The sequence below is a fragment of the Sinohyriopsis cumingii genome, chromosome 4, assembly GCF_028554795.1.
Source record: "Sinohyriopsis cumingii isolate HCF-2022 chromosome 4, ASM2855479v2, whole genome shotgun sequence".
In the NCBI taxonomy this organism is placed as follows: Eukaryota; Metazoa; Mollusca; class Bivalvia; order Unionida; family Unionidae; genus Sinohyriopsis; species Sinohyriopsis cumingii.
Genome location: NC_142964.1, coordinates 23,287,416 through 23,309,865, shown reverse-complemented (window position 1 = coordinate 23,309,865; position 22,450 = coordinate 23,287,416). Strand labels below are relative to the sequence as shown.

At 35.9% G+C, this 22,450-nt stretch overlaps 1 protein-coding gene across 3 annotated transcripts in view; it reads right to left on the bottom strand.

The window, feature by feature from the left end:
• Positions 1 to 22,450, bottom strand: part of LOC149800811 (ATP-binding cassette sub-family C member 4-like) — a 174,220-nt gene that overhangs the window by 62,815 nt on the left and 88,955 nt on the right. For all 3 annotated transcript variants that reach the window (XR_016420565.1, XM_089954806.1, XM_089954807.1), the window contains 4 exons: positions 18,256 to 18,342; positions 17,410 to 17,506; positions 14,171 to 14,320; positions 5,207 to 5,344 (listed from right to left, as the gene is read on the bottom strand). Coding sequence is in view for 2 of the 3 variants with exons in the window: in XM_089954806.1 (XP_089810932.1) it covers positions 5,207 to 5,344; positions 14,171 to 14,320; positions 17,410 to 17,506; positions 18,256 to 18,342 (472 nt within the window). In the remaining variant the exon portion in view is untranslated. The remainder of the gene's footprint in view (positions 1 to 5,206; positions 5,345 to 14,170; positions 14,321 to 17,409; positions 17,507 to 18,255; positions 18,343 to 22,450) is intronic.

The following is a 22,450-nucleotide window of genomic DNA, read 5'->3' as shown; positions in this document are numbered from 1 at the left end:
GCTATCATGAGTTATAGTGTCCCCTCATGTCTGAATGCAAGTAGCTATCATGAGTTATAGTGTCCCCTCATGTCTGAATGCAAGTAGCTATCATGAGTTACACTGTCCCATCATGTCTGAATGTAAGTAGCTATCATGAGTTACACTGTCCCCTCATGTCTGAGTGCAAGTAGCTATCATGAGTTATACTGTCCCCTCATGTCTGAATGCAAGTAGCTATCATGAGTTATACTGTCCCCTCATGTCTGAATGCAAGTAGTTCAGGTCAACTAATAAAGTATGTGTCTTGCTAATTCTACCTGCTGTCACTAGCACAAATAGGAAGTAGGTCTTATACGAGAGGTGAACCAATGAAGTTCTCGAAGGTGTATTTAAAAGTTTCTTATTAAGCCAGTATAGCACCAATTACACATCCACTTTTGGCACAAATCAACACCTTTGGACGTATGAACTTGAAATTGACAGCAGACCGATCTGGTTTAATTTCCTCTCTTCCATGATGACTCAGCATATTGGAAATCATGTTACAATAGACTTGAATCATAACTGGTCCTAGATATTTCGCATCAAAGCGCAAAGTAGGAAGCTAGCTATTGAGGTATCAAAGCAATCAGTGGTGCATTGTGTTCACATCACAACACTGCGTGAAAATTCTCCTTTGCCTTTGTACACATCAAGTGGAGGGTTGTCTTGCTCTTGTGACTTTCTCCACAACTTGTTCATGAGGGCTTGTTTAATATGATCTAAATGTGCATCAACAAGTCCAGACTGGGACTGAATGCCAGACGTTCTGGCTTCATGAACTAATGAGGAAATATCTTTTATCCTGGAGATTATGGCTGCTGTATTGATTAGGTCACTGAACCCATGATTTTTCCAACTTGAGTGAAGGATTCAGGATAAGGCAACACTCAGATTTTCTTGCTCTCTGTTATCATATTCGGAAATAAGTGTGTTGGAGGGTGTGCATATGCATCCAAACTGTTCCATTCATTGTGAGAAGCACTGACGGGCCAGTCTTTCAGATCTGGGCCTGGTGAGATAAAGGCTGGGAGCTTTGCAATCCCCCTTGTCACCAATAGATCCACCAACTGTAGATCTCAGTGGGCACATGTGTTAGTGAAAAACAACGGATAAAGTGACAATTTTGCTTGTATTAGCCAATTCTTATGGGACAGTGAGTCCGCTAATGCCAGTAGCCAGACGTATATGCTGATGGTGATGGATAAGTTGTTGAAGACACCAGCTTAGAAATTCTGCCTTAAGAACACAGGGGTTAGGGGCATCGTTCCCCCATGCCATCTGGGATATTCACTACAGTGGAGATGTCATAAAAAATTAGAATGCCCTTCCAAGCAGATTCTCCTACCACCGTTGGAATGCTTCCATATGGATTTGATCTCTAGGATAGTCATATACAAAAGACGATCCTGAGTGACCACTGAGAACCTGGAATGATGGGAGGAGATATGCACCACAGCCCAATGTGCTTGATCATCCATACAAACTGTCACCTCGAAGGCTGTACCTGCAAGGGACCACAAAATTTAAACTAAGGGAGTTTCTCCCATTCAGGATACGAGACCTCATATGCATTGTTTACTTCAAGGAGCAAAGATTCATTGGGATAATAGTATCATTCTAATGGCCTCATAAATAAGTGACCTACGGTAGTGATGACCACTTTTGCACTGAGTAACACCTGATGGCTCTTGGTACAAACTGAAGCCATCACTGCCCTAGGTACATAATAGGAACTGGTCCAAAAGGCACCAACATGTAACTGTAATGGTACTACACAGTAGGTCTTGCCCCAGTGTGGATTTGAGTGCAGATGTGGGGATATTAGATCATCATAAGGTAGACTGGGTCTGGTATCGACTGTGAACAATCCATATCTGATGGCATTGAGAGAAACTGGGTTGGACCAAACCTTTTGTGCTTTTATCCACAATGATTCTTGAGAACCCTGTCTTTTAACTTGTAATGAGTCTTCATGACTGTTTCTCATGATAAGCGTCCATATTAAGCAGATAATGTGGCACAACTATGGAGATAATAAGCCTTGAGAGTGCCTTGTGGTGTGAAGCAGACCTTTTGTTATTTGGCTTATATAGGAAGACTGACTATGATTGCAACCTTTTACGATCTGAGCCATGTGGCAGAGTCTCATTTGGATGGAACAGTGCCATTTTATCCTTCATAACACTGTGCCTTAATTTATGGTGAAACAGGATTGGAGACATTTGATCACAGAACTGGTCGATACAGCTTAAAGACCTCCTGTCTTTTGTTTAAATGGAAAGATTGACTATGGTAGTGATCTGTTGCGATTTGAGACACATGGAAGAGTCCAGTTTTTAAAGAACAGTGCCATTTTATAATGCATGACATGGTGTTGTCATTTAGAGATATTTTATTCATAAAAATGGTCCATACTGCTGTGCAAGGTAATAGCTGAGTAGGCTTGCTTTAATCTTGATCTTGCTCAAATGCAGTTGATAAAGGCCTATTATCTTTGACTTAAAATGCATGTGGTGGTGAGATACAGTAACTTCCAAATGGTCGCTAAGTAAAGGCTTCCTTTGAGTGGCAAAGGCTTGAGAACAAAATGATGCAACATCCCCTGGGTAGTGAGGCACTATGCTAGGCATCATTTGCAGTGAGTACCTCATGGAACTATTCGGGTTAGGCTTATCCATAAGAGTGAATGTATTAAGTGGGTTTGGCAACTGTACAAAGACTGTTCATCTGACAATGGATGATTGGCTGTGTTATTGACCCATTGTGTTATTGACCCATTGTGATCTGAGTTATATACCAGACTCCTGTCATTGGGAAATAGGACCATCAGTGTTGGCATTATGTTGTCCAGTTCCTTAAGCTTGGAAGTAGCATGGATATTTGATCCATTTTGTTGGTCTGTACATCTGAAGTGTGAAAGAGTAACTGAGGAGGTTTATTTTTATCTTGATCTTAATGAATGGCTGGTGATAAAGGTGTTTGGGCATTGAGCCCATGTGTAAAACGGCTTACTGGTTCTGCCTAGAAGGGTTTATTACGGTGTAATGGTGAGGGAGGTGTCAAAGAGTCAAAGCTGTTGCAGACCACGATAGCTAGCTTGGACTGCTTCATGGTTTGACTGACTGTGTGAAGTGTGATACCCATGGAGAAGCCAATCATTTTTTGCCATTATATCAGCATGCAAACTGATGATGTCTCCAACCCTCAAGGTGTACTTTTGTGCCATACCCTTAAGTATCTCCAGTACTACAGCCCAATGACTTTCTCTCCATAATATGCAAGTCTGACATGTATTCGTAGATTGGCAACTGGAGCAAGCAACACAAGTAGGGTGGTTCTTAGTCCCATGTGTCAAATATTTACAAAACTTACAATCGGTTTGACTGTTGTCAAGATATGTAAGATAAAACAGAGCAGACAATCTATACAGCAGACTACCAACCCTAACAAGACCTTCTCAATAAGGCAGTCGATTACTTTCCATAAATTCAACCAGTTTTCAGTAAGGTGTAACAAAATATCATGTACTGCTATTGTCAAGCTGGAAAACATGCATTTACAAATCCAAAAGTGTGATGCAAGACTGATACAGTGATAGTAAACATTGTGTTCAACTCAAAAGTTTGTATAGTTAATTTTTTTAACTTAATTACCTCCAATACAGTTTCACAAACTGTAATTCCAGACCCCACTGAGCTTAATAGCTTCTTGATTTAAAATACTTGACATAATCTATGTGATGTACTCTAATCAACTCATGATGTCCACAAAATGTAATAGTTGCCCTTCTAATTTTTTGCCAATAATCTGAACATTCCCTACCATTAAAACTTTTTAATAGGTTTATTCTCCCTTTTGTCCAGAGGGTCACTTGTTGGAGGATGCCATTTTAAAGAAATAAGCAACAGCTTGATCATGCAGACATTTTGCATCACAAAATACATACAGTTTAAAGCATCTGAGATATTATGGTAAAGTTGGTCTGGTTCCCTGACCATTAACACTGAAAATAATATGAAACCCAGATTTGAATCAAACATGGACAAGCCAATTTCCAGATTTTGTCACAAACAATAGTATTTCTGTATTTTGTGAATTTATTAAGTCCCTATTTCAAGGGTCATTTCCATAAGAATTATGGCAAAATCATATGGGCTGGCAGGTCTGATACAGGTGTGGCAAGGCAGAGTGTTATGTGGTGAGCTAAACACTATGACAATTACTTGAAAAAGGGTTAAATGGCCACCAATATGGGTAGAGTACTTGAGTGTCACTAAAAACTTGAAGATGGATGCTAAAATATCAATTCTAATAAAAGTTTCCTGCAGGAAAGACCAACTGACTGCTGTACAAGTAAAATCACTAAAGCATTGCTTATTTTGACTATGATGAAGATACTATTGCTAAACTATATATAGAAAACTTAACTGTATTTATCCAACAGTGCCAGAAACTATACAGCAATATAATTTTGCACAGTACACAACCGATGCACATAAAAATGTACTTAAGTGTCACTACTGATATTTATGATGTGGTTGCTATAATATCAACTGTAAGACAATGTTGCCTGTCAAATGATGGCTTATACAGGTAAAATTAGTAAAGCATCACATAATTTACATAAATAAAAAGTAGACACCAGGACTAGGTTAATATAGAAAATTTACCTGTATCTGGCTGTAGTGGAAATTATAGTTTTCAATATCACATATCAGACCTGGAAATTATAGTTTTCAATATCACATATCAGACCTGCACATATTTAAAAACAGCAATAGCATTGTTAAGGGATGTACTAGTGACTCCTGCAGGTACAAACAGCCAGGACCAAGACCTGCTGTTACATCATGCCATAAGAGTCTGGGTTTGTTACTCATATTATGTCTAGCAGATAAGGACAAAGACCCTGATATGCCAGCATATACACAACTGTTACACCAGACAGAACTTGATCTGCCAATACATACAATACTGTTAAACCCTGACTGTGATCTGCAGGCACTTATACAAGTGTTAAACTAGATCTGAGTGAGTGCCATAAGTTATTGGCACACTAGACATGTAAATTCTGCAGGCATACACAAAACTGTTACATTAGATCTAGGTCAACACGATACAGATACTGGCATACTATACATGTTGCAATACTGTAAACAAAGTTTGTGCTTTAGACACTTACATGGGCGGTAAATCCAATCAGAAGTATGGCTGGTACAGTGATGAATCCAGAGCAGGATGCTAGGTACTGCCGATAAATGCTTACCCCAACTCTACCCTCTGACTGATCTTCCTCTGCCAACTGTTCAGATTCTTCAGCCTGTTAAAAAGAAAATATACTGAAGCCCATTTAGATATGAGGATGGATGGGTATTAATTGGTTCATTGGTTGCTTCCTTGCTCGGTTGGTTTCTAATAGTACTTTCCGTTCTTTATTTGTCTGTATCATAATCAGGAAAAAGCAGCAAAGTATCTATTCCAACTACATAATGAAACTCTAGGATTACAAGTCCAATCATCTACCATCTACAAACTGCAACTCTTGGATCACAAATCCATTGATCTAACCACACTGCAACTCTGGGACTTCAAGTCCAACAATGTAACAACTAAACATTGCAACTCTTGGATTACAAGTCCAACAATCTACCAACAACACATTGTAACTCTTGGATTAAAAGTCCAAGAGTCTACCAACTACACACTACAACTCTTGGATTACACGTCCTAAGATGTACAAACTACACACTGTAACTCTTGCACTGCAAGTTCACTGATCTAAGATTACAAGTCCAACAATCTACTAACCACAAACTACAAGTCTTAGATTACAAGTCTGTTGATCTACTATCTGTGCACTGCAACTCTTGGATTACAGGTCCAACAATCTACTAACCACAAACTACACATCTTGGATTACAAGTCTGTTGATCTAATATCTGTGCACTGCAACTCTTGGACTACAAGTCTGTTGATCTACTATCTGTGCACTGCAACTCTTGGACTACAAGTCTGTTGATCTACTATCTGTGAACTGCAACTTTTGGATTACAAGTCTGTTGATCTACTATCTGTGCAATGAAACTCTTGGATTACAAGTCTGTTGATCTACTATCTGTGCACTGCAACTCTTGGATTACAAGTCTGTTGATCTATTATCTGTGCACTGCAACTCTTGGATAATAACCTACTGACTAAACTAATGTAGCCTCTCCATCATTGAGAATGCAGTTGATATTGAAACATCTCTGGACTAAAGAAATGATTTAGCCATGTAGGCACTTTAATTTTCCAATTAACTTTAGAAGTCTGCCCTAATTTTGTGTTTGTTTGCAAAGCTTGTAATACCATAAATACACTGCAAATGAAATAATAAAAGTCCATATATTAAAAATACTGAAAATTTGCCAGCGTGAAATCCAATTAAGTCATTTACACATGCGCAAAAACGTACATACCAAATTTCATTTGTCTACCTGAAATCATTTTTTGAATTAATGGTGCTAACAATGTCCCCCCCCCAATATATTGTCAACAAGTTCAACCAAGTGAAAAAAATTTGTACAACTTAATCAGGACATGCAAACCATATGTCACTGATCTACAGAAAGTAGTCTGCTTAATTATGCTGATAAAGGTTTCATGAAAAAACAATTAATGGTTGAAAAATATAAAAAATTGCGAAAAACTGCAGTAAAGGCCTAAAAATGTGAACAGGTCATTTACTTATGACCATGACAGAGTGTGATACATTTCACAACTCTAAGCCTCTTTCCCAAGCAAGAGTGTTACATTTCATGGCTCTAAGCTGCATTTGTCATCAAGAGTGGTACATTTCATGACTCAAGCTGCATTCCCAAGCAAGAGTGTTACATTTCATGGCTCTAAGCTGCATTTGTCATCAAGAGTGGTACATTTCACAACTCTAAGCCTCTTTCCCAAGCAAGAGTGTTACATTTCACGGCTCTAAGCTGCATTTGTCATCAAGAGTGATACATTTCACGACTCAAGCTGCATTCCCAAGCAAGAGTGATACATTTCATGACTCTAAGCAGCATTTCCCAAACAAGAGTGTTACACTTCATGACTCTAAGCTGCTTTTCCAAGCAAGACTGATACATTCTGTGGCTCTCAGCTGCATTTCCGTGTAAGAAAGTTAAATTTCATGGCTTTAAGCTGCATTCCCAAGAAATAGTGTTATATTATATGGCCATGTTAATTATCAAGTCTTGATAACAAGCAGACTTATGTAGTAAATGCCATGTAAACTATCAAGTCTTCAGACTGGTAACAAGCACACTTATGTAGTAAATGCCATGTAAACTATCAAGTCTTGATAACAAGCAGACTTATGTAGTAAATGCCATGTAAACTATCAAGTCTTCAGACTGGTAACAAGCACACTTATGTAGTAAATGCCATGTAAACTATCAAGTCTTCAGACTGGTAACAAGCACACTTATGTAGTAAATGCCATGTAAACTATCAAGTCTTCAGAATGGTAACAAGCAGACTTATGTAGTAAATGCCATGTAAACTATCAAGTCTTCAGACTGGTAACAAGCACACTTATGTAGTAAATGCCATGTAAACTATCAAGTCTTCAGAATGGTAACAAGCAGACTTATGTAGTAAATGCCATGTAAACTATCAAGTCTTGGTAACAAGCAGACTTATGTAGTAAATGCCATGTAAACTATCAAGTCTTGATAACAAGCAGACTTATGTAGTAAATGCCATGTAAACTATCATGTCTTCAGAATGGTAACAAGCAGACTTATGTAGTAAATGCCATGTTAATTATCAAGTCTTGGTAACAAGCAGACTTATGTAGTAAATGCCATGTAAACTATCATGTCTTCAGACTGGTAATGAGAAACTAGATTGCCTCGTAACAGCCAATGAGACACTTGATTGCCCTGTAAATGTTCACAGATCTTGCTCATGACTAAATATATTCATTCAGGTGGCACTCTACAGTTTCATATTTTGAATAGGGTTACAATTTTTAAGAAAAAGAATTTCCCAGAGTTTCCCCACTGGTTATACTGGCTATTTAAAAAATACCTTGTATATCTTGGGTATTTTGAAAGAACCTTTAATTCCCTTTATTTCAGTGTATGATTGATGGGTCTAATATGGGTTATAGAGTATACAGCTTGGCCTTACTCCAGATGTGCATTTTTCAAAAATAAGCTAGCTCCACTTGATCGTTTTCACTTCCTGGACTTCAGATCTAATAACTTTGTTTACATTTTATATATTTGGTAATTCATCCATTGCACTTTTAGAAGCCGGTATTATCCAGTTGGGCAAAATTAATTTTCCCAGTTTTAATAGGTACTAATTTAAAAGATAGTGTACTTTAGACTAATTCAGGCTGATTTTTTAAGCACAAGGGAACAGTCATTTTATTTAGCAGTGTGCTTAGATCATGTACAATTTCTATACGTACAATATCCAAGGAAATGTCAGCCACATTGTATCAAAAGTAGCATATAGGTATGCCAACATTCCCTACACTGTGCATGTTTCAAATGCAAACAACTTCGCCTTACATACGCCACTCTCTCAAAAGTACATAATAACTTGTTAGCACCCCTCATAGGTGAATCTCAATCATAATCATTCTCAACCAAGAGCTTGATCATATATGCCAATTTACCAAATTCGATGAAAACAAGTGTACAAAGTGGTGGGGAAAAAAACCTAGTCAATCAGATGTGAGATCATCTGATAAATAGGCACAGGTCTTGCTAATAATAATATAGATATTTATATATTCCAATGATATAAACCTACTTGCATGCCAGTGCCCTTTCACCAAAGTGTATAGCATGTTATGAATATAAAACCAAGACCTGCCAACATTGAAAAAATCAAAATTAGAAATATGCCCCCAAATCACCATTAAAAATCAGGAGGCAGGGTAAAAAATCAGGAGGTACAAGAGTAAGGTGTATATATCATGATAAAGATGTTTACTTTTGTTATTTCAGTCCCTTGTATGTTGCAGATTTGTATTTCTGCAAAAGTGCATCATTTATTTGTCCTTGGGTGCCAAATTTGCAAACAAGAATAGCTTTCAGGGTTCATGCTGACAGGCTGGCTCTTTGGCTGGTTCTGTTTTTTCTTACCATTGAGAATGCTCTCTCAGCACTGCTGTTGCTGTGCGGTATTGAAAGTATTGATAACACTACTCTCCCAAGGGTTGGAAACAACAGTTGGCCAGATTCATCCTTTTTTTTCCTGAGAGCAACCCACTAAAGGATGACTTACTTATTCATGCAAGCTAAACAAGCTGTAGTATCATTTAAGGACCTGCCCTTTTTCTGAATGGAAGGAATCATCACTGATGATCTGCAAAGAGATTTTGAGCTTTACCAAATCTACAATTTTGACACAGAATTGAACGTGGAAAGAGCCAATCATCAGTGGCAGAATGCATGATAGGCCCTGCAAGTCGATGGACAAATGAAAGCAAACTGCTTCTCCTGAACACTCATATAGTTTTTATCCCATTTCTTTTTCTTGGCTGGTGAAGTCATAACTTCCTTTCCTTCTTTTTTTCGCTTCATGAATAGAAACTTATCCATTATGATTCTGAGATTTGCTGATGGGGTCGGATCAAGAGAACCACACTGAGAGACAATCTCTTTGTATTGGTGGATGAAAACCGGAAATCAAGCCGGATATGGTAAAGTAATAAGAAACATACCAGACACAGAAAAACAAGGTACAGAAACAGGGAAATGGAAAATGACATTTTTGTAATTACAAAAATACAGATTTTTTTTTCTCGAGTTGAAAAATCTGGATTTTTTCTTAAAAATCGGGGTAATCAGGAGATAGTTCCAAAAATAGGGATTCTTCTGATTTTTTTCAGTAGGGTTGGCAGGTCTGAAAACCTTATATACCTTTCACCAAAGTGTATGAAATTTTATAGCAGTAAACAAAACTCATATACCTTTCACCAGTGTATAGAATGTTCTAACAATATAAAACCTCATATACCTTTCACCAAAGTGTATGGAATGTTATAGCAGTCTTTAAAATCTTCACCAGAGTGAATGGTTTATTATTATAATAATAATAATAATAATGACCTTATTTAAAGAGGGTAACACAAATCGCTAAGAACTAATCTACCTTGAGGCCCTCATATAAAGGAATTTATTTATTTTAGCTACATCTATGAAGCCACTGGATATACTGGGTTTGGAAGAAGGAAATAGAGTGGGTATTTCAAATCTCAACTGGAATACTATTCCAGAGCAGAGTTCCAGAGTATTGGAAACTTTTTTTTAAATAACTAGTTATTTGGTTTGGGAATTTTATACTGTTTGGTAGACATGGATCGCAGGTGGGGAGTATTACCAGGTAGCCTATACTGGAATAGTGATTGTAAATATTCAGGAACACTATTATGGGATATCCTGTACATTAATTTGGCTTTTCTCAAACAGATTCGGTCTATAATAGATATTATTTTGAACTTACCAGTTAAACTTTAATTGCTTTCTTTCTGGATTGATATTAGCTCTAATGCTCTTTTATGAAGATGTGCCAGCTTTGCTATGTTTTTATCATTTGAATTACCCCATACTGTATTACAGTAGTCCAAATAGGGTTGTATGTAACTATTATAAAATAGTTTTCTGTGCCTTTCAGGGAGAAAATGTCTTGTCCTACTGAGAAGCCATAAACCTGAATTGACATTTTTTTACTGATATGTTCAGTCCATGATAGGTTATTATCTACCAGAACACCAAATAGTCTATCATGACAGACCATTTGAAAATTTTTACCCTTCCATGTCAGACATAGTTCATCACTATCAAGATATGTCCTTTTTTGCTGTGTTGAGATAAGTAATATTTTGTAAAGAAATTCTGAGTTCATACTTTGTGTTTTGGATGTCTGACAATGTTGTATCATCTTCTTAGAGATCTGCAGATACTGAGTCCCTTAGTAAAAATGGTAGGTCATTAATAAATAAAATAAACAGTAATGGACCTAGAATTGAGCCTTGTGGTACTCCATATCTAATTGTTCTAGGTTCAGACAGAACATTATTTATGTAAACATGTCATGTTCTCTCACTCAAGTATGAAGTAAACCATCTAACTGTTCTTTCATCACACTGGTAGATTTTCAGTTTCTTCAAAAGGATTTCATGATCCACCATGATAAAAGCTTTCTTGATATCTACAAATACAGATCCTATTATTCTACCTTGGTCAAGTGCTTGAAGCCATTTATCAGTTAGGGAGATCGAGTCAATCTCACATGAATGTTTCTGTCTAAAGACTGATTGATTAGGGTGTAACAGCAAGTGTTTTGTTAAATATGACATGAATGAGTCATGGACTGTTTTTCAATCAATTTTGACAAGTTTGGTAGTATTGAGATTGGTCAGTAGTTATCAGCATCATCCTTAGAACCAGATTTGTGAATAGGAGTTACTTTTGCAGTTTTCCATATTTTGGGGACAGATGAGGCTGCAATACTTAAATTGATTATGAATGTTATGCTATCTACAATAGCGGAGGCAGAAGATTTAATGAGTCCTGGACCAATCTGATCAAGTCCTGTAGCTTTCTTGGTATCAAGTTCACTGAGACACGTTTTAACATTTAGCAAAGTTTATTGATACTGGTGGGAGAGAGAAACATACCTCCTTTGAGATTTTGCTGCTGCAGAACTTTTTCAATTCATTAAAGTTGTTTTCTATCACTGGTTCTTTTAACTTTGTGCTAATGTTGGTGAAAAAATCATTGAAAACATTTGCAATGTCAGTGTCATCAGTGACTATGGTGTCATTTACCAGAAGTGAGTGAATTTTATTTGTCTGACCTTTGTGTGGTCCTCCAGTAAGTTCATTGAAGACTTTCCAAATGGAGTTTGTGTTGCTCTTTTTGTTTTCAAGTAATAATTGATAATAAGTTTTTTATTGCTTTTTTAATCATACTTGTTACTTTATTTCTCCATACTTTATATTCTGCATGGTTTCCCATAGCCTTGAATTGGTCTCGTGTTTTCATAGCATCTAGGATTTTGGTAGTAAGCCAAGTAGGTTGAATTTCAGTCTTTACTCGATGTACTTTTAGTGGTGCATGCTTAGATACTACATCCATGAATAAGTCAGTCCACACCCTCAGAGCTTCATCTGTGTCATCCAAATTTTGGATCATATTCCATGGAACTTTATATAGGTCACTGAGAAATTGGTCTTCATTTAAACTTTTGAACCATCTGTAAGTGATTGTTTTATGTGTATTTTTCTTATTTTTCTTGCATTTAACCTTTCTTGTCAAAAAAAAAGTAGGATAGTGGTCACTAAGACCAACATTCGGTACATTAACACAAGCCACATTGTCTGGTAGGTTGGTATAAATGTGATCAATAAGAGTGCTTGATTTTTCTGTTACCCTTGTGGGCTCATTTACCAGCTGGTCTAGGCCTAATGATTCAATAAACTCCATCCAGTTGTTCCTTATCTGAGCATTGAGAAGGTCCTTATTTATATCCCCGAGTAAATATGTTTCTTTCTCCTGTGCAAGAACATTTTCCATTTGTTTCAAAATGTTATCATTCCAAATTGCTTTGGAGGAAGGTGGCCTATAAATGAAACCAACTAGGAATGATTTTGCATTATTTTGAAAAATTTCCACCCAGATACTCTCACTTTCATGTGACTCCAAGTCAAGTTGCCTTTCTGCATTTACATCTTCCCTAATGCATACAACACCACCACCCCTGCTGTCTCTCTGAAATTTTTTTAAAGGGCACCCACCACATGGTGAGTGTGGGAGGGCATGCTTGTCTGTTGAATTTCGAGCAATTATGGGAGAACCCCAATTATTATGAGAATTAAAAACATGATATATCCTTCAACAAAGTGTATGGAATATTATGACAGTATAAAACCTCATATATCCTTCACCAGAGTGTGCTGAAATGATATGACAGTCTTAAAAATCATATACCCTTCACCAGAGTGTACTGAATGATATGACAGTCTTAAAAATCATATACCCTTCACCAGAGTGACCAGTTTACGATGATCATAACATTCCATACATCCCTGTAAACTAACATGCAATGAATTTATTACTTCATTAAACCTTCATCATTAGTGTGCATTGTGAGTCTCTTATCTTCCATTGTTGGCTATATATATGACTGTTTTTACTAACTGTGCAATAGTTGTAACAGTGATCTCCTATGGGCCGAAAAATCTAAAATCCTGCCAAATGACCAAAGAATCAGCATTGTTTAATTAAAATCTAGCCTTCTTTTGGGGATAATACAACACACAGTAACTCATTTCAAAATATAATAATAAATTACTTCATAAATTAAATTCATAAATCTGCCTTCCTAAGTTCTGATTCAGATCTATTTGGAGTATTAACATAAAGACCCAAGTTAATTATCAAGTGATTATTACTGTTTCCTGCCAGGACAGTCTAACTCATGAATTGCCTTAGTTTTTGCTTTGTCCAAGTCCAAATGTCAACTAAGTAATTTTTCTTATTTTATACATAAATTATTTTGTGATAAAATAAAGCTATCAGTGCATATGGTTTTGAGTGAAAAGTAGGCAAATTAACAAATACATTTAGCCATTTTCAGCAGAAGCCTTGCTGATGGGCTAAAAATCAAGAAACACTGCTCTATGTAGCTCTGAAGGCCTTCATGGCATGCATCTAATACATTAGAAAATATTTTCTTCAGTAAGATAACAAATATGATTATATATGAGACAGTTATTCTTTGCTGATATACAATGTAATTTGGTCATCAATGTCAGGGATGGATTGACTAGAGAGAAACTTAATGTAACTGTCATTCATACCTTAATCTGTCAGGGATGGAATGACTAGTGAGAAACTCAATGTAACTGTCATTCATAACTTAATCTGTCAGGGATGGAATGATTAGTGAGAAACTTAAAGTAACTGTCATTCATAATCTGTCAGGTATGAAATGACTAGTGAGAAACTTAATGTAACGCCATTAATGCATTAATCTGTCAGGTATAGAATGACTAAAGAAAACCTTAATGTAACTGCCATTCATAACTTAAATCTGTCAGGGTAGGAATGACTAGTGAGAAACTTAATGTAACTGTCATTCATACCTTAATCTGTCCATCAGATTCTGTCACGTCCTCTTTCACATCTGAATCATGCAAGTCCTGCTCCTTATGATCTGGATCTTCGAGAAGCTCATAGAATTCAGTTCCCCTGGCGGAGAGCTCATCAAAAGTGCCGATGTCACCAATGACACCCTGAAATAAAAGTATCAGCAAATCTGTTAGCAAAACAAACCTGAAGAAATTAAATTACAATTAAATGTCATTTCTCTCAACCAACACATTCAGGCACAAAAGTTAAAGTCAATCCTTAACACCATCCAAAAGTGAGATTTTGTAGTCAAGAAGTGTATCATCATATCCTCGTTAAGAAGGTCATCCCAAAATTATGGACTTTCGTGAACATGCGTACCAGCTCTGGGCTCACCTTTCTGTCTGAATCCCATTCCATGGACTGTGTTAGGTCACACTTCATATCCATCTCCAAGTAAGGCTGACATCCTAGTCACAACTGTCATAGAACACTGATTTCTCAGTCACCCTAGTCAAATAACACATACTTCCAAGTCACCCTAGTCATGTAACACTGACTTCTTGTCACCTATAGTCATGCAACACTGACTTTCTAGTCAGCTTAGGCAGAATCAGTTGAACTGAAATATTTTTTCATTGGCCAGAACTCATTACAATTCTACCTCAATGGTTCAGATTCTTTTACAATAGTCCCTAGTTTCATTACTCAAAAAGATTTCTGTACACAGGAAATCAGTCTTCATTTTGTAAGTGTGATATTCAATGGAATCTCTTATCATGATCATATTCAGAGCCAAATCAGGGCATTTAAAAATATACTGAGTTGATCAGAAGAGGGTGATCTTGCTTGTTCTTACCAATGAAGGAAGAAAGGGACAACATTTTCACCATCCTGCTATGTATCTACTCAGCCTACAAGGAATTACCCCAAGACACTGTTAATTTCCTATGCACATTGGCAATTTATACCATCCTACAAGGAATTAACCCAAGACAATGTTAATTTCCTATGCACATTGGCAATTTCTACCAGCCTACAAGGAATTAATCCAAGACATTGTTAATTTCCTATGCACATTGGCAATTTCTACCATCCTACAAGGAATTAATCCAAGACATTGTTAATTTCCTATGCACATTGGCAATTTCTACCAGCCTACAAGGAATTTACCCAAGACAATGTTAATTTCCTATGCAAATTGGCAATTTCTATCAGCCTACAAGGAATTAACCCAAGACAATGTTAATTTCCTATGCAAATTGGCAATTTCTACCAGCCTACAAGGAATTAACTCAAGACAATGTTAATTTCCTATGCAAATTGGCAATTTCTACCAGCCTACAAGGAATTAACCCAAGAAATGTTAATTTCCTATGCACATTGGCAATTTCTACCAGCCTACAAGGAATTACCCCAAGACATTGTTAATTTCCTATGCACATTAGCAATTTCTACCAGCCTACAAGGAATTAACCCAAGAAATGTTAATTTCCTATGCACATTGGCAATTTCTACCAGCCTACAAGGAATTACCCCAAGACAATAATTTCCTATGCACATTGGCAATTTCTACCAGCCTACAAGGAATTAACCCAAGAAATGTTAATTTCCTATGCACATTGGCAATTTCTACCAGCCTACAAGGAATTAACCCAAGACAATGTTAATTTCCTATGCACACTGGCAATTTCTACCAGCCTACAAGGAATTAATCCAAGACATTGTTAATTTCCTATGCACATTGGCAATTTCTACCATCCCACAAGGAATTAATCCAAGACAATGTTAATTTCCTATGCACATTGGCAATTTCTACCATCCTACAAGGAATTAACCCAAGACAATGTTAATTTCCTATGCAAATTGGCAATTTCTACCAGCCTACAAGGAATTAACCCAAGACAATGTTAATTTCCTATGCACATTGGCAATTTCTACCAGCCAAGCACCTCATCAAAACTGCTTGCTGAATGGCATATAACAGTTCTCCAGCTTCTGTCTTAAAGACCTTTTATCTTAAATTGCTCATGTGATCTCATGGGGTCTGTAGCAGCAGTGCAACTTCCTATGTCCCTCAGCAGCTTCCTAATGTGCAGGTTACATGACACTGGATTTGCAAGAGTACAAATACTTTTGCTTAAGACTGTGCTTTTTTCATCAATCTGTGCATTTGTCCCCCTCTAACAAAAGACTCAAAGCTGCTTTATCTGGAGCCAGGCCTAGCTATGGGTAACAACTCCTTCATCTCTTACCTATTCTCCCAATGCATTATGACTGTTTAATATATTCTCCAAAAGCATTATGATTGGGTAATGTATTTGAAGAAGAAATAAATATTTAAAGTAAAATATGATTCTTTTATAATACTTAGTTAATACCCAATCACAACATGAACACCTGCTCCCAATATCTCCCTGCAACTGTAGCCCTCTAAAAGCATGCACTTTCCTATCTGTAGTAACTGATGACTGTTGGAATTAGGTGCCAGTCTTTTATGCACAGGGAGGCCACTCTCATCTGACTTCCATCTTAATAAATCCTAAAGATAATCACATGGTTCATACAGCCCAAAGAGATCTTGTTCAATGAGTTTTCATGGAATTTTCAAGATTTTCATTGAGTATTTCTTCTAATGAAATTGAACTTTCTCCATGATGCATTGTTTATCACTAATAAATCAACTTTTGTTAACTTGAAAAGAAATATTTAAGAGAAAAAGGAGAATTATGAACAAAACTGCTAATTAATAATGCATAATGGATAAAGCTAAAAATGAGCCAGATCAAATCCTTCACACAGCCCTATTCTGGTCAACTAGCTACATGAATAACTTATCTTTTCAGGCCATAAAATGGTTGACCACTTGGAATAACTGAGCACCAACCTATGGACACATGATCTCTGGAAGTCAAATATTCCATATATTACCTCTTTAAAAATAATTATTCTATCAGCCAAATATTCCATACATTACCTCTTTAAAAATAATTATTCTATCAGCCAAATATTCCATATATTACCTCTTTAAAAATAATTATTTTATCAGCCAAATATTCCATACATTACCTCTTTAAAAATAATTATTTTATCAGCCAAATATTCCATATATTACCTCTTTAAAAATAATTATTTTATCAGCAAAATATTCCATACATTACCTCTTCAAAAATAATTATTTTATCAGCCAAATATTCCATACATTACCTCTTTAAAAATAATTTTTTTATCAGCCAAATATTCCATACATTACCTCTTTAAGGATAAGTATTCTATCAGCTTTTTTCAGATATTGCAGCTGATGCGTAACCAGTATCCTTGTCTTATCCTTCAGATAGTCACAGATACACCTAGTTATAAGCAAACAATAAATATTAAGAATCAGATATTTGTTGTAAATCTGCTAAAAGACAACAGTAATTGATCATATCAATACAAATAATACTTGTGTTCAGAAACTGATGTACAATGCATAAATAGACACAAGTATATCTAAATGTAAGATCATATTTAAGCAATAGACAGAAGTATATCTACCTGTTAAATTCTATAATTTTCTTGATCATAAGGACAGCAGTAATTTCAGATAATATTAAAAAACCTTTAATTTAAAGCCTTTTATCTCCAAGTCCTATTCAGAGGAGACCCAACTAAGTATAACCAGTGACGTAAGAGGAGGACCATTTTCAAGATTATCATGAATAAAATATATGCTTTATTGTAAAGGTTAATTTTACTAGTGTAAAGGCACAAAATAAACACATTAATTCAATACAGTATATAGGGGCACTAATTACTTTCTCTAGAGTTTATATTCTCATTTAAATGGCATCCATTTATTCAAAAACCGATTTCATACAATGTCCAGAATTTCCAACATTTCTAAATTCATGAATTTTATTAGCTGACAATTAACTTTATTGTATTTGGAATCACCATGTCAGCTGAACAAGACTAAACAATACATTTTATTTGTAAAAAAATTAAAGGCTCATTTGAAAATATTATGGAAATATGTATAAAAAGCCGTTCCTTAAGCAATTTATATTTAGCAATTTATGTTTATTTTTACTCTCAAAACATGATAAACAAGTTTTACCTGCTGAAAAGGTGTCTTCCTACTTCTGTATCTACTGCACTTAGTGGATCGTCAAGCAGCAAAATATCAGCACCCTGATACAGGCATCTGTAGATATTATTAGTTGTTAATTATTCCCTAAACAATATATACTATTTAATGAAAACTTAGTTTGAAAAGAACAAGAACTATTAGAAGACAGCAAAACTTGCCTACACACCAATGCCAACCAGTAACATTTGATTCAAACCAGTTTGTTTCAAATTCTAAGGAAATTCTATCTTGCTAAGCAATTACTTTTCACTTTTTTATACACAGTAACAGTTTAGCATTCCAAACTCCTGCTACTTGTACTTAACCATGTCAGACATAATTAACTAGGCAATTTGTATTGGAAATTCATCAGCTATACTCATTTCCTGCTCACCATGACAATGATGCATGCAATGTTGGTCACAATGATGTCCTTTTGTAATAATTGTGTTGCAAATGGTACAAAGTGTCCACACACAGATGGTGTCACACATACCAGTATCCACACATTGATGGTGTCACACATACCACAAAGTACTCACTCAGAGATGGTGTCACACATACCAAAAATATCCACCCATAGATGGTGTCACACATATCACAAAGTATCCATACACAGACAGTGTCACACATACCAATAAGTATCCACCAACAGATGGTGTCACACATACCAATAAGTATCCACCAACAGACAGTGTCACACATACCAATAAGTATCCACCAACAGATGGTGTCACACATACCAAATAATATCAACACAGATGGTGTCACACATGCCACAAAGTGTCACACAAAGATTCATATCCCTACCAGCAAGACACCTTAAGAAACTGTACTAAATGTGTAGCTCAAAGAGTTTTGACTACAAAAAATGTAGGTCATGGTGACCTATTCTGATGTGATGACCTAGTAATTAATAAAATGGATCAATAAACAAAGCAACATAAGAAAGCATTTAAAGTCATATGACAGACTGGCACAAGGATAAAAAGTAACCAAAATCTTCTACAGCGAGCAATCATTGCAAAGTTTAAATTGAGTAAAATAAATAATTAAGTAAAGCCAGGCAGATGCTAATAAATGCATAGCAGTGAAATTTCAATGCCAAGTACCTTCACACAAGTCATAATCCTTAAGTGTTAAATGCATAGTTCCTTTAGATGAGCCATAATCCTTAACTGTTAAATGCATAGTTCCTTCACACAAGTCATAATCCTTAATTGTTAAATGCATAGTTCCTTCATACAAGCCATAATCCTTAATTGTTAAATGCATAGTTCCTTCACACAAGCCGTAATCCTTAACTGTTAAATGCATAGTTCCTTCACACAAGCCTTAATCCTTAACTGTTAAATGCACAGTTCCTTCACATGAGTCATAATCCTTAATTGTTAAATGCATAGTTCCTTCATACAAGCCATAATCCTTAATTGTTAAATGCATAGTTCCTTCACACAAGCCATAATCCTTAACTGTTAAATGCATAGTTCCTTCACACAAGCCATAATCTTTAACTGTTAAATGCATAGTTCCTTCACATGAGTCATAATCGTTAATTGTTAAATGCATAGTTCCTTCATACAAGCCATAATCCTTAACTGTTAAATGCATAGTTCCTCCACATGAGTAATAATCCTTAACTGTTAAATGCATAGTTCCTTTAGATGAGCCAAAAGCCATAATCCATAACTGTTAAATGCATAGTTCCTTCACATGAGTCATAATCGTTAATTGTTAAATGCATAGTTCCTTCACACAAGCCATAATCCTTAACTGTTAAATGCAGAGTTCCTTAACACGAGTCATAATCCTTAATTGTTAAATGCATAGTTCCTTCACACAAGCCATAATCCTTAACTGTTAAATGCATAGTTCCTTCACACAAGCCATAATCCTTAACTGTTAAATGCATAGTTCCTTCACATGAGTCATAATCCTTAATTGTTAAATGCATAGTTCCTTCACACAAGCCATAATCCTTAACTGTTAAATGCATAGTTCCTTCACACAAGCCATAATCCTTAACCGTTAAATGCATAGTTCCTTCACACAAGCCATAATCCTTAACTGTTAAGTTCCTTCACACAAGCCATAATCCTTAACTGACAAATGCATAGTTCCTTCACACAAGCCATAATCCTTAACTGTTAAATGCATAGATCCTTCACACAAGCCATAATCCTTAACTGTTAAATGCATAGTTCCTTCACACAAGCCATAATCCTTAACTGTTAAATGCAAAGTTCCTTCACACAAGCCATAATCCTTAACTGTTATATGCATAGATCCTTCACACAAGCCATAATCCTTAACTGTTAAATTCATAGTTTCTTTAGATGAGCCAAAAGTCATAATCCATAACTGTTAAATGCATAGTTCATTTTGATGAGCCAAAAGCCACAATCCTTAACTGTTAAATGCACAGTTCCTTTTGATGAACCAAAAGCCATAATCCTTAACAGTTAAATGCATAGTTCCTTAACACAAGTCACAATCCTTAACTGTTAAATGCATAGTTCCTTCACACAAGCCATAATCATTAACTGTTAAATGCATAGTTCCTTCAAACAAGTCACAATCCTTAACTGTTAAATGCATAGTTCCCTTAGATGAGCCAAAAGCTACAATCCTTAACTGTTAAATGCATAGTTCCTTCACACAAGTCACAATCCTTAACTGTTAAATGCATAGTTCCTTTTGATGAACCAAAAGCCACAATCTTTAACTGTTAAATGCATAGTTCCTTCACACAAGTCACAATCCTTAACTGTTAAATGCATAGTTAATTTAGATGAAGCAAAAGCCACAATCCTTAACTGTTAAATGCATAGTTCCTTTAGATGAGCCAAAAGCCATAATCCTTAACTGTTAAATGCATAGTTCCTTTTCATGAGCCAAAAGCCATAATCCTTAACTGTTAAATGCATAGTTCCTTCACACAAGCCATAATCATTAACTGTTAAATGCATAGTTCCTTCACACAAGTCACAATCCTTAACTGTTAAATGCATAGTTCCTTTTGATGAGCCAAAAGCCATAATCCTTAACTGTTAAATGCATAGTTCCTTCACACAAGCCATAATCATTAACTGTTAAATGCATAGTTCCTTCACACAAGCCATAATCATTAACTGTTAAATGCATAGTTCCTTCACAAAAGTCACAATCCTTAACTGTTAAATGCATAGCTCCTTTAGTTGAGCCAAAAGCCACAATCCTTAACTGTTAAATGCATATTTCCTTCACACAAGCCACAATCCTTAACTGTTAAATGCATAGTTCCTTCACACAAGTCACAATCCTTAACTGTTAAATGCATAGCTCCTTTAGATGAGCCAAAAGCCACAATCCTTAACTGTTAAATGCATATTTCCTTCACACAAGTCACAATCCTTAACTGTTAAATGCAAATTTCCTTCACACAAGTCACAATCCTTAACTGTTCAATGCATATTTCCTTCACACAAGTCACAATCCTTAACTGTTAAATGCATAGTTCCTTTAGATGAGCCAAAAGCCATAATCCTTAACTGTTAAATGCATATTTCCTTCACACAAGTCACAATCCTTAACTGTTAAATGCAGTTCCTTCACACAAGTCACAATCCTTAACTGTTAAATGCATAGTTCCTTCACACAAGCCACAATCCTTAACTGTTAAATGCACAGTTCCTTCACACAAGCCACAATCCTTAACTGTTAAATGCATAGCTCCTTTAAATGAACCAAAAGCCTCAATCATTAACTGTTAAATGCATAGTTCCTTCACACAAGCCACAATCGTTAACTGTTAAATGCATAGCTCCTTTAAATGAACCAAAAGCCACAATCATTAACTGTTAAATGCATAGTTCATCCATGTGACCCATAATCCCCAAGTGCTTACTGCCACTCCTAGAGACACACTATTTAAGCAGGAAACTAAACGCTGAAGATTTCATAAAACTGGTCAGAAACAATACACAATAAATGCTACTGCCTACTCAGGTAAAATTTGTTTTCCCCATATTAATAACTGATAAAGATAGTGTACTTCAGGCTAATTCAATCTGATATTTTAAGCACATGAGAGCAGGCATTTTAATTACCTGTATGCTCAGATCATGTACACTTTCCATAAGAATAACATGGAAAGAAATTTCAGTAACAGCAAATGAAAGTCACATTAGGTAAGCCAACATTC